At 39.0% G+C, this 12017-nt stretch overlaps 1 protein-coding gene across 3 annotated transcripts in view; it reads left to right on the forward strand.

Moving 5' to 3' along the window:
* Positions 1-12017, forward strand: part of TENM2 (teneurin transmembrane protein 2) — an 831585-nt gene that overhangs the window by 59115 nt on the left and 760453 nt on the right. For all 3 annotated transcript variants that reach the window (XM_066618094.1, XM_066618096.1, XM_066618097.1), the window contains one exon: positions 7097-7372. In XM_066618094.1, coding sequence (XP_066474191.1) covers positions 7097-7372 — 276 coding nt within the window. The remainder of the gene's footprint in view (positions 1-7096; positions 7373-12017) is intronic.

The raw sequence follows: 12017 nt of genomic DNA on the forward strand, positions 1-12017 counted from the left end.
AAATTGTGGTTTGTAGGAATAATACCATCATGTTATATACCATTTGATGCAGAATTTACAGCAGAATACAATGAAAAAACCAGAGTGAAATATCTCCATGCTATTTAATGTTATGGCCAAAAAACTAGAAAACAAAAATGTAACTGTCTTAAATGCATGGAGCCCTATGGAAAGTGAAACTGAACCATATTTCATGTTTACTCGTGAGTAGGCAAACTTGCCTTAGTCCTTTGGAAAGGGCAGGCTGTGAGGAATCCAACAACACCAGAATGGTCTCGATCTGATGAACACAGCCCCTAAAAACACTCCAGAAGGAAGTCCCTCCCTCCAAGCTGGCAAATGCATTGAGCCCTATGGAAAGCATGGTCAGGTCAGGCAAAGAGGTCACCAGAATGGCCCCAATCTGAGGAAAGTGGAGCTCAACACATGCCCCAGAAGGCAGCCATCCCACCCCATAAAAGAATAACACAGAGGCTTGGGAGGGTAAGGTGAATTATCTTCTTTTTGAGACTTGTAAAGCTATGTGGGTCCTGACAGTGATATGGTTTAAATATAAGAACTTAAATTGAACTGGACACTGGGTAGGGCTGAAAATCTTACTGATTTTTTTGGGGGAGGGGCATGTTATTGCAGGCAGGCTACAGAGAAAATTCACTTGGTAGAACAGGGCTAGCTTCCCCTTACTTAATTGTTTTACTTTAATTTATAATTTTTATTTTAATTTCCTTTATGATAATTTCCTTGATGATAATTTGGTCAAGTTCAGCCAGGACATCACTTTCAGTGGGTCCTGGACAGTTTGTCATTCTAAAAAGTGAGTCCCAGTGCTAGAAGTTTGAGAACCACTGCAATAAGTTGTTAGTAAGGTGATACCTTCGAGGTGGTGGTGGTGGTGGTGACACCACTAGTAATCAAAATTGTGGAAATCGTGGTTTGTAGAAATAATAACATAAAGTTATATACCATTTGATGCGTAATTTACAGCAGAATGCAATGAAACAAACAGCTTTGAAATACAAGTCCAGCCTTGTTATACACAGATTTTTTTATACACTGATTTGATTCAACACGAATGGCCCCTGCAAATGAAAAGGAATGTGCTGATCCCTGGAGAAAGGGAAAAATGCACCCCTTTAAAATCATAGTTTAAAAAGCTGTTTTTTACTGTTGCAGAGAGACAGTCACACAAGTGATTACAGGTATAACCTAAATATCCACAGATTTTTCTATCTCAAAGCCAATGAGAAGGGCCCTTTAAATTAAAGGAAAACAGTTGATAATGACGGAGAGGGTATCCGGCTGACAATCCATCAATCATTCTCTCTGCAGGCTTCACTCCTCCCTTCCCCCTGAGCAAGTGAAAGAAGGCTAAATGGCTGCAATTAACACCTTCTCCATTCTTTCCCCCTTGCTGGGGCTGCTGGTGAGAGATTGCTGCCTCCTAGTGAAGCCTAAGCACCTGGAGAGAGACTGATGGCCTCTATGTGCATTACAAAGGTCATCAAGGCTGTTTTTAAATCACCAGAGCAAAGAAACTTTGTTTTTTAAATTGATTTGCTATAGTGCGTTTTTTTGCCATCCAGGTGAAATCTTGGAACAGAACCCTCTAGAATAATGAGACTCAACCTGTATCTCTATTCTGTCAAAAGATATGACCAGAAAAACAGTGGGGCTGGGGCAATGTTACATCATCATGCCCACCACCCAGGTTGTTGCCCCACCCAATGCATAGGAGGAGGTCCATCATGGGGGAGACGCGCTGGCCTCCTGCACTGGATGACGCAAACCCCAGAAACGTCACTGGCTCTTATTTCTGTGCTGACCCTTGAGTTGCCATAGAATCGAGTAGCCCCATTGCTGAACTTTGCTGGACTTTTGTCCCCTTCTCCCGAGGAGCCGCCATTGCTGCCCGCTGAGCGTACAGGATGCAGCAGCAGTCATTTTGGCACTGCTGCAACCTCACCTGTTGGGCGACTCAGGATTGGGCTGCCTGCCACCTTAACAGATATATTTTGGTATTAGTACTGATGTACCTGTTAGTTTACTCACTTTGCAGATGATGCCTCACCTTTGATGGATGCCCCTTGTCAATGTCTCTCCATACAACATCAGTTCTGACTAACCCATTCTCTTCTTTCTTACTCCTCCAAATAACCAGGCACAGACTAGTTTTTCTCCTCCTCACCCTGGGGCTTGGCATCAGTGTTCAAACCTTTCTTTATTGACTTGCATTTCCTAAGAAGTTACTCAGTAGCTATGAAGACTTCTTTAAACAAATCAACTTAAGGCAAGGGGACAACACAAAGACTAGAGAATGGAAGATAAAAGGGAGAAAACAACCTAAAAAAGAAACTGTGCCTGTGATACAAATGGACTTGGGGTGGGAGGGGGTTAGTGTGTGGATGGAAAAATGATGCACACGCAGAGGAAACCTAAACTTAGTTTTTGCAGTGTTTGAAATGATATAATTAAAAGGACAAGAGAGACACATGAAAATAATGTGTATGTACACAAGTGTCAGAATTTGCACAACAGTATTAAATGTGATGGCAAAGCTGGGGTGCTGATGGAGGAAAGTGTCTGAAAAAAAGCAACAGCTAAAATGTAATAAAAAATATGTTTCTGTGTCAGGGTATGGTTGCTAAGGGGTGAAAGAAGTGCATACTTCTTTTTTAGCAGTAAATATATCACAGATCCAAACTCTCTTACTAAAACACACTGTATCCAACTTTACAGCACTGATGCGGCTGTGCCAATAGGGCGTGTGCTGCATCCTGTGGGGGGGGCGGTCACGGAGGCCTCCTTAAGGTGAGTAAACATTACTTTGGGGGTGCATCGCAGCTGCATAGGTGCTGGAAAATTGGATAGGATTGGGCCCTAAGGCTAGTATCTTAAACAAATTCAGCCCTGATTAACTATCATACCTTCTTTGGCCAATAGCCGTGGTCTCCAAACTGGGAGAAACTCTCCCTGTCCTGACCAGTGCTTACCATGTCACCATCGCATTGCTTATTTTTCAACTTGATTGCTGTACAGGGATGCTCTGGGCAATTGTGTCTATTGTCCAGTGGCCCACAGGCTGTGCAGAAGAATGCCTGGGCAGAAACAACTGCCTGGAGTGTCCCTGTGCAGCAATCAAGTTGAAAAATAAACGACGCAGTGGCGGAATGATAAGTGCCGACCACGGGGGGGGGGGGCTGTTCCTAAAGCCTGGATCTGGCCTGTGGCCTGGGGTTTGGAGAGTCCTGGTCAATTGTATGTATCTGCACATTATCTGTTGCTTCATGGATATCAAAGAAAAACATTATCTGTGATTTTTCACTAAAATGAAAGTATCATTTTCTTTGTTGGAGACCCTAATTTGTTAGCATGCCCATTTTTTTTTCCATGTATCACTTCTGCAAAATGGATGTAATAAATGATCAACATTACAGGAATTGTAATGTAAAGTTTTGAACTCATGGTGCCCTTCTGTTGCCCTCACATACTTCAATAAATACACAAGATAAGGTGTTTGGAATATTAAATTGGGTCATATTTATTGAATGAAGTCAGCCAAAGCTGTATAACAGCCTACCATGGCCTTACCACAGCCCTACCAGCCAGCCTTTATTTATTATTATTTTCTATTTAAGAAATTTATACCTCACCTTTCCATCCTGCTTAAGGGCCCTCAAGGCAGCTTTAGTGTGGGCCTCTAACCTGGAGAAGGCAGCAAACCATTGTCTATTCCTGTTTTGGGCATATCCATTCTGACTCCAAGATCCTGACCAAGATGGTTTGAGCTTCTCTACACCAACCTTACAGGAGTCAAGGAAGCTGAATTGTACCAACTTCCCTAACTTGGAAAGCCTTTGTGGATGACTTTACAATCTAAGCTGGAGGGATTACCAGCCAGCCTCAATGAGCCATATACTATCTAGGGATCTGTACTGGTTCTCCTTTAAACTCCTGCTTACCTCAGGGTGCACCCCAAAAACACCCTACTCCTACTTCCTATCTGCACTGTGCCTGCCAGATGTGATTGCCCCGGGCTGAAGCAGACTCACTCATATAATACATTCTAGGGTAGGCAAACAAAACCACATACCAAGTTCAATAATGTGGACAGCAGAAAAGTTCCTACCTGCTCCCTAAGGGAACCATCTAATCTTAGACTGAATGGGCAAGTGGATGGTGATCAAAACTTCAAGGAGCACTAAGCTGCTAAGAGGGAGGGAGTCAATCTGTCAATGCCACTTCTTCTCCAGTGGGATGCCAGGATTCTGCCAGGAGAAGAATGCTCACACTCCCATTATGGTGGTGGAGAATGGCAAACATTCTTTACTTCTGATTGCCATAACACAGGGGTGTCCAACCTTTTTAGCAGGAGGGCCACATCATCTCTCTGACACTCTGTTGTTGGCCGAATTAATTTGCATTTCAAATTTGAATAAATTTACATAAATGAATATATTAGAGATGGAACTTGTATGAATGAATGAAGGCCTATAAAAATCCCTGCACAAAGCAAGGCTAGCCTTTCCTTCACTGCCACTGCTGCATCACAGATGTGAAACAGCAAGCAGTGGAGGGAACCCTTGTCCCACAGCTCATGCGAGAGGTCAAACAGTCATCTTCACACTGAGAGCAGTTGCGTCAGGCCAGCATGGGCTCCAGCAAGTCTCCGGAGGGCCAGATGCTCATTGGAGACTGGGGGCTCCCTGCGGGCCAGATTGTGAGTCCCTGAGGGCCACAGGTGGCCCCTGGGCCAGGGTTTGGGCACCCCTGCCATAACATATTAGCAGCAAACTTTTGACCGGCAAGTGCTCAAAAACTACACACAAATGCAGATCCCTGTTCTGAGTGTGGGGAATTTTGTCTAGGGCAGTAATCTGACACTAGCATTAAAAGGGGGCTAGAACAGAAAATGTCAAATTCTCTCCTGAATCCAGCCAGCCCAGCAAGGAGTCTGGAGGGAAAAAAATTGATATGGCCAGAAACTTCAGTATGTCTGTTGTATCTCTGCAGCTTCCCTGGTTAGCATGGCAATATTGGTGGCTGCAACACTAAACCTCTGCTGCTGAGGGGAAAGTATCTTTGGTTCTGTCTGCTGCGTGATTCTTTTCCTTCCCTGGAATTTTGTGTCCACTTTCTATGGTATCTTACACCCCTGTCCAGGTGGGTCCATCTCATACTTTGAGAACCACTGTATGTGTATATGAAGCTTGAAAGATATGTACGTGTACACACACACGTTATTGAAGAATAGAATTACCATGCCTCCCTGACAGCCATTGAAAGTGTGACACACGTTTTATTTCTGTATTTTTGACATAAGTCCTCAAAGTGGCTTACAGTTTTGATAAAAGAAGTAAATACTTTAATAAAACAAGAAAACCATTCCAGCGCTCTCCCATGACTGTCACTGTATGTTGGTCTTTGAGCTTGGAAGGGGGAGACTGAACATTTGTTTTGACTTGTTTTCTTGAACATTTACCTCAAGGAAGTGTTCTATGCTGTTGTAAAGCTCACCTACTGCATTCTGAATACTGATTTTCCACATAACATATTGTCTGTGTTGTTCTCTGTATTTTTTTTTACCCTATTTGCAGTGTGCTTGTGTACACTTCATGAATAAGAATGTTTCAGAGAAGACCAGCTCAACTATTGTGTGTTTTGTATAAATGGAGGAAAAACATAATTAACAAATTCAATTTGTTACAGCTATACTGAGCTAGACAAATAAACTTGGAATTAGCACAAGTGAAAAGGCAATTCAACTGACATGAAGGGATATCCACAATTTCCCCCTTAATCTGCAACCTATCCAGTATTCCACACTATTTCCAAGGTCCTCAGGGTTGGGTTTTCAGGGCCCACTGAGAACAGCAGTGGAGAAGATGGCGTATTAGGTGAACAGCACTTGTGGTTCTTATGGTCAAAGCCGTGCTGTAGATATCTTGACTTTAGCATTATAATTAATGTTAAGATACAGGAGGAACCAGAAAAATTTTATTAAACTCATATCAAAACAGAAACGTTCATCTGTGTTACACAGTCAGTTGGTCAGATTGGTCAAACTCAAACTGTCTCCTGAATCCAGTGCAATCCAACTATGTGTAAAATGAGTACACACATACTTATTGTGTGTGGGCATAAATGAAAAAGTAATTAAAAAACAGTAGTTTTAATGAAAAGTCCAGTTTTCTGACCAAGTGGCCAAGATGTATCTTGAATATCAATAAGCTAAAATAAATTGTACCCGCTATGTATTCTTCATATTCTCATCTAGATAAAAATTTTCATTTTTGGGTACCTATTACATTGTCCATCCTGAGTTAAATTAATATTACTTTCTGTGTTACATTATACTCTTTACCAAGGTAAACATTTGTTTAAATTATGGCTACGCTTGTTAAATATTATGTTTGCAGCAGTAAAACTCTTGAAATCAAGGGTTACGTGTGACATGAGCACACAAGCCTTTAGTGATTCACTTCAGCAGTCATTATAGGCCACCATCTTCTTACATAATTTTTAGAAGTCACTGAATTAGTAGTATGTAAAAGATTCGTGAAAGAAAGTATTATTACAGAGAAAAGAAACATACAATAGAGATAATGAGACTTTCGCAGTTACATATACAATTCAAGGGTGGTGTCAAGGTCACTGACTAAGGGCTGTGCCCATCTGAAGGCCCACTAGGCCAGGCAAATCCCTGGCTTCTCCCCCAGTACTTGATGGCAGCTGCGCCTGGCACCCTTATCTATAAATGGCAGTGTCCCCCAGAGCTTCCTGCATTGTCCTGGGGCCTCCATCGTGTGCTGCTTACAAGCTTTGAGGCATGTTGGAGGCTGTGCTCCAGGGCCTCTAGCAACCTGGCACCAGCACTGCATCAGTTCTTGAGAAGTCTTTTTTGATTACACATTTGCTGTACTGCTCTTTCTGCACAGCCTTGCCAATAGCTGCACAACCTAGTTCAATACATGTTAAGTTCTGCATGAATGGAAAGGTAAAAAGGTCTGTTACTTTATTTTCAAATAAATTTACATTTAAATTTAAATGCCTTCTCATAGATTTTAATTTCCCCCTTTTTTCCCTCCTGTTTTCCTAGGAACTAACTTCACCCTTGCTGAACTAGGAATTTGTGAACCCTCTCCCCATCGAAGTGGCTACTGCTCAGACATAGGAATACTTCATCAAGGCTATTCCCTCAGCACCGGGTCTGACGCTGACTCGGACACAGAGGGAGGAATGTCTCCAGAGCATGCCATACGACTGTGGGGGAGAGGGATTAAATCCAGGCGCAGTTCCGGTCTGGCAAGTCGTGAAAATTCTGTCCTTACCCTGACTGACTCTGACAATGACAATAAATCAGATGAAGAAAACGGTAGGCCTGTTTTCTCCAGTAAATTTCTTAATATACATCTGTAGACACACACAATGTGCAAGCTATTAACAGTATAACATGGGTCAAAGGTTTTATTTGCCAGTTTGCTTCATGAAATAAAAATGATTCCAAAATAATCTCAATTAGAGGTGAGCAACCTACAGAGACCAAGTGTATTGGGAGAGGCATTGGTTTTTAGTTTTTTTTTTCTTTTTCACATGAATGGGATCTTCCGAGAAACCTAGGAAAATTGGGTTCTTTTTTTAAAAAGCAAGCTTCTTGCCCTCAAGTGTGAGATAAATTTGTTTACCTGATAACAACAATATTCTGGAATTAAATATATTAACTGTATTTAAATAATAACAACATCTGGCATTAGCTGAAATCCCGCTCTGTTAAACAAAGCACATATCTATATAAAAACATGGCCTTTAACTTTACTGATACAGGGTTTTGTTTGTTTTTTAAACTTGATGGCTGGGGTGGAACTGGACAGTTATACTAAAGATCCTTTCAGAATATAATGGTACCTTGTACAAAGCAAGGTTTCATATCTGTGTTGAAGTATAAACTTGCACCATAACCTACTGGGTATACAAAAGCTGTAAACCTGTTTTAGAAAAGCCTTTTACAATGCAATCGTATGCACAGTTACCTGGAAACAAGCCCCACTGAAAAGAGTGGAACCTACTTTTGAAAAACTGCATAGGCTTGCACTGATATTTGTATATGTGGTTTTAAAATATGTTATATATATATTTTTTTTTAACAATGCTTTATTTATTTATTACAGATACAGGTAAGGAAAATTGGATAGACTTAGGGTTAGGACTACATAGGTTACACACAAGGCTGGTGGCCATCGATTACAACAAACATTAATCCAAACGAAATTACTAATCAATACAAAAATTATCATATTCATTAACCCAACTGATTAATACTTTAACATTCCATATTTTTCCTCTAATCTTATCTATCCCATCATATTCAAATTTTACTTTACTTTTACTCTTCTTACCACTAAAATAATCTCTAAAATAAAATCTTTCTTATCTAATTCTTAATTTCTAATATCACATCTAAAAAAGAAGTCTCTGATTACAATGGTATTACCCCTTCAATCTCTTCTAACATATTATATATCATTTTCCATAACTATCCAATCAAAAAAAAACTTCAAATTTTTGCTTATAAATTCTTCTTACCACTAAACTAACCTCTAAAATAAAATCTCTTATCTAATTCTTAATTTCTAATATCACATCTAAAAACAAATATCTCCAATTACAATAATATTATACTTCGCTTATCCACCACATATTTATTAACCCAAAATACAGGTTTAATATTTTCTCCAAAATAAACATCTATAATTTATTTTATTTACCTTCTCTTTTAAAAAATAACCCTTTTATTTATCTTAATACCACTTTAGTTTACACAATACTTATATTTCAAATTTACAGTTCCATCTAATTTATTTTATATGATTACCACTTTAATTTTCACAATACTTATATTCCAAATTCCCTTTTCATCCACTTTAATTTAATATAATTAATAAAATATTTATTTTAATACCACTTAATTTCCGCAATATTTATATTTCAAATTTTCATTTAAATCTATTTTAATTTAATATAATTAAAAAAAATCTACTTATTATTCAACCATTTTGACCTTCTTCTTATTGCTTGCTTTGTGCTCTATCTTATTGGTGTTCCCTCTTAGTCTTCCAACTGGTTCTTCCACTTCTTCTTTTTCTTCTTTTTCATCTTAAGTCTATTGAATTTCTTGGGCCCCCTGTATTTTTCTTTCTTCTTCTTCATTGTTATTCTTGAATTCAGTCCATAATTTCTGAACAAATTGGGCAAATAAGTTCCTCCCTTGTAAACTCGCAGGAACAGATTATAAACAATAGAGAAGAAAAAAGAATGGATCAGATGTCCGGCGAAGTTAAAGAAGTGGAGTATTTTGAGATGGGACACGAGGCGGAAGAAGCAATTGTCATAATAACTAAGAACCTTAAGGAAGAAAAAAGAGGAAATGTTCAGAGAGCAAGCTGTCTCAAGAAGAGGAAGAATTTACAAAATATATTTTGGCATACTAATTCCATCCACTGTTTAGCCACTACTTTCTATTATGCATGCAGTTAATTTGACTCATGTCAAATCAGGGCCCAATCCTATCCAACTTTCCAGCAATGCAGCCCCAAGGTAAGGGAACAAATGTTCCTATACCTTGAAGAGACTTCTGTGACTGCCTTCCCACCACAGGATGGAGCGCACACCCCATTGGCATAGCTGCACCGTCCCTGGAAAATTGGATAGGATTGGGCCCTTAGCCAACAAATGACAACTCAGAACTGGCTTGTGAACATATATCAAGTCACTAACCCAGGGTGATGAGACATCCTCTTTTTCCAGGACATGCCCTCTCTTTTTAGCCTCATGGCCTGGAAAAGAATTGTTCTCCTTTTCCCTATGAGCAGGCCCTGCAGGCAGTGAATAGCCTTGAAATTAATAAATTATATGTAATAAAGTTTCGAATTTAATAATAAGTAATATTGTGTTTAAATTAACCACATCACTATACGAGTGCTTTTAGCTTTTACTTGTCATGTCCTACATTGTTCTTGAATGATCTACATTTTGGGGTGCCTTGTCCTCTTTTGCGGTTATGGCATCTAATCATCCTGCACTAGCCTGTCATGACTGTTGTTGAATTGAAGCCAAAGTTTGGCAAAATAAAAAAAATCTTTAAAAAAGAATTATTTAAAAAAATAACAAAAATCAATGTTAGCTTTTTATTTAGAAAGCCACAGTAGAACATGACACTATTTTTTTTAATTTTGAAAAGACATTGAGAATATGAAGCTTTCTTCGTACTTTATTTATAGCTGTAAAGTGTGTAGACACATGTTAAATTACAGTTATACATGCTGAAATAGTAACGTTAGTAAACACCTTGCTTTTCCTCATTGAAAAATCCTGGTTAGATCAGAAAAAATCAATGTGTTTTCACATCACTGATTTTATAAAGTTTGGAGCTGTATTATCATATAGATTGACAGGTGCCCCACTGGTTCAGTGCCACAGCATGGACACTTACAAAGCTATCATTAATTTCTCACGCTTGTGCCCAGCAATGGTTTCCTACATAATAAACACTGTGTCCTTCAGATCCAAATCAATAACCTGTTAGGTATGCGCATCTTGGAGAGGTGTAACAAGAATCTATACTTTAGGAAAAGAGAAAGAAGAAAAAAAAAAGCACTCCCCAGTGTAATTTCAAATACACAGGACACACAGCATGTTTTTAAAAAAAAATGCAAGAGTGGAATTTTCTTGTCTTGCACCTGCCCACGTGAACAGGACTCGTGATGAATAAATTTCACAGAATTTATTTCAAGTTCTTCAAGATTTTTTCATACTATGGTTCAGCTGCTGTATTAAATACACTTAGCAGCTCTAAAAAAAACTGGCATTTTGATACCGAATGCTAATCACAGATTATATCATTCCACTTCAAAATAATAAACTGTCAATTTTCTTTTGGTGTTAAATCAATTTTGGCACTTTCCTGTACATTTCCAAGTAGCTTACTGGAAGCTTAATTGCAATAAATCACTCTAACATGAATATTTTCAACACTGGTGCTAATTCTAATTCATATGCCAGGCTTAAGGGATACCTCTTCACTTTTAGAGCTGGTAAGATTGAATTCTATTTTAAAGTAGAATTATATGAGGCTTGAAGTATTACTAGGTTTGAAATATGTTCGTCAACTAAAGTAATGTTTTGAAATTACCATGCAAAACTCTTTTTTTACATAAGGCACTGAAGGCCAAGTATACAAAATTGTATGTTGCTTTCTTATCAGCAGAATATGTATATCAATAATGAATTCAGATTATAATTGGGATCCATTGCAGTTGTTTCATTTGAGAAAACCATTCATTTTCACACCAGTGGGGAAACAGTCATTTAATTGCCTCCTTTGTTCAATAAATTATACATATTGTCTCATTAATGTTATGTCATATTTTTAGTGGGGTAAAGCCATCTGTATATGAAAGTGTGTCTTAAGTACCACTAAAGGATCACAGTGGGAGTTGGCTATTTGTTTTCACCCAAAGTGACATTCTGGCAAATGAAGAAAGTTCTACTCAGATAAAATATCTCTCAGAAGTTAAAAGGGAGTGATATTAGAGAAATCAGGGGAGGCCTATAAAAAAAAAATTATTGCCCTCACCAAAGTTCGTAATTTCCTGGTTTACAATATGATGCTCAGCAATTTGTAATGCTCACCTTTAATCTGACGGACATTATTCTGTCATCCTACCTTTACATATACCTGTCTGGCAATAGCAGGAAGGTCTTTCTCCCAGCCCCCCCCCCCCCACGACAGGACTAAAGTCTTTGAGCAAAGGACCAGAATCCAGAGGGCAGGTTCTTTTCTGTTGGAGATTTGCCCTTCCCTCTACTCCCCCTTCCCATGTAAGTGTCTTCCTCTGCCCCTTTAGGTACACTAAAGTCTATCCCTATACAATCCACCAAGGTCCGCCCCTGCATCTCAGGATCTGAGTTTCAGATCCTGAGAGCTGTACTTAGCAACCCTAATATGGGGTTAAGGACTAAGG

Source organism: Tiliqua scincoides, chromosome 2 (assembly GCF_035046505.1).
Source record: "Tiliqua scincoides isolate rTilSci1 chromosome 2, rTilSci1.hap2, whole genome shotgun sequence".
Classification (NCBI taxonomy): domain Eukaryota; kingdom Metazoa; phylum Chordata; class Lepidosauria; order Squamata; family Scincidae; genus Tiliqua; species Tiliqua scincoides.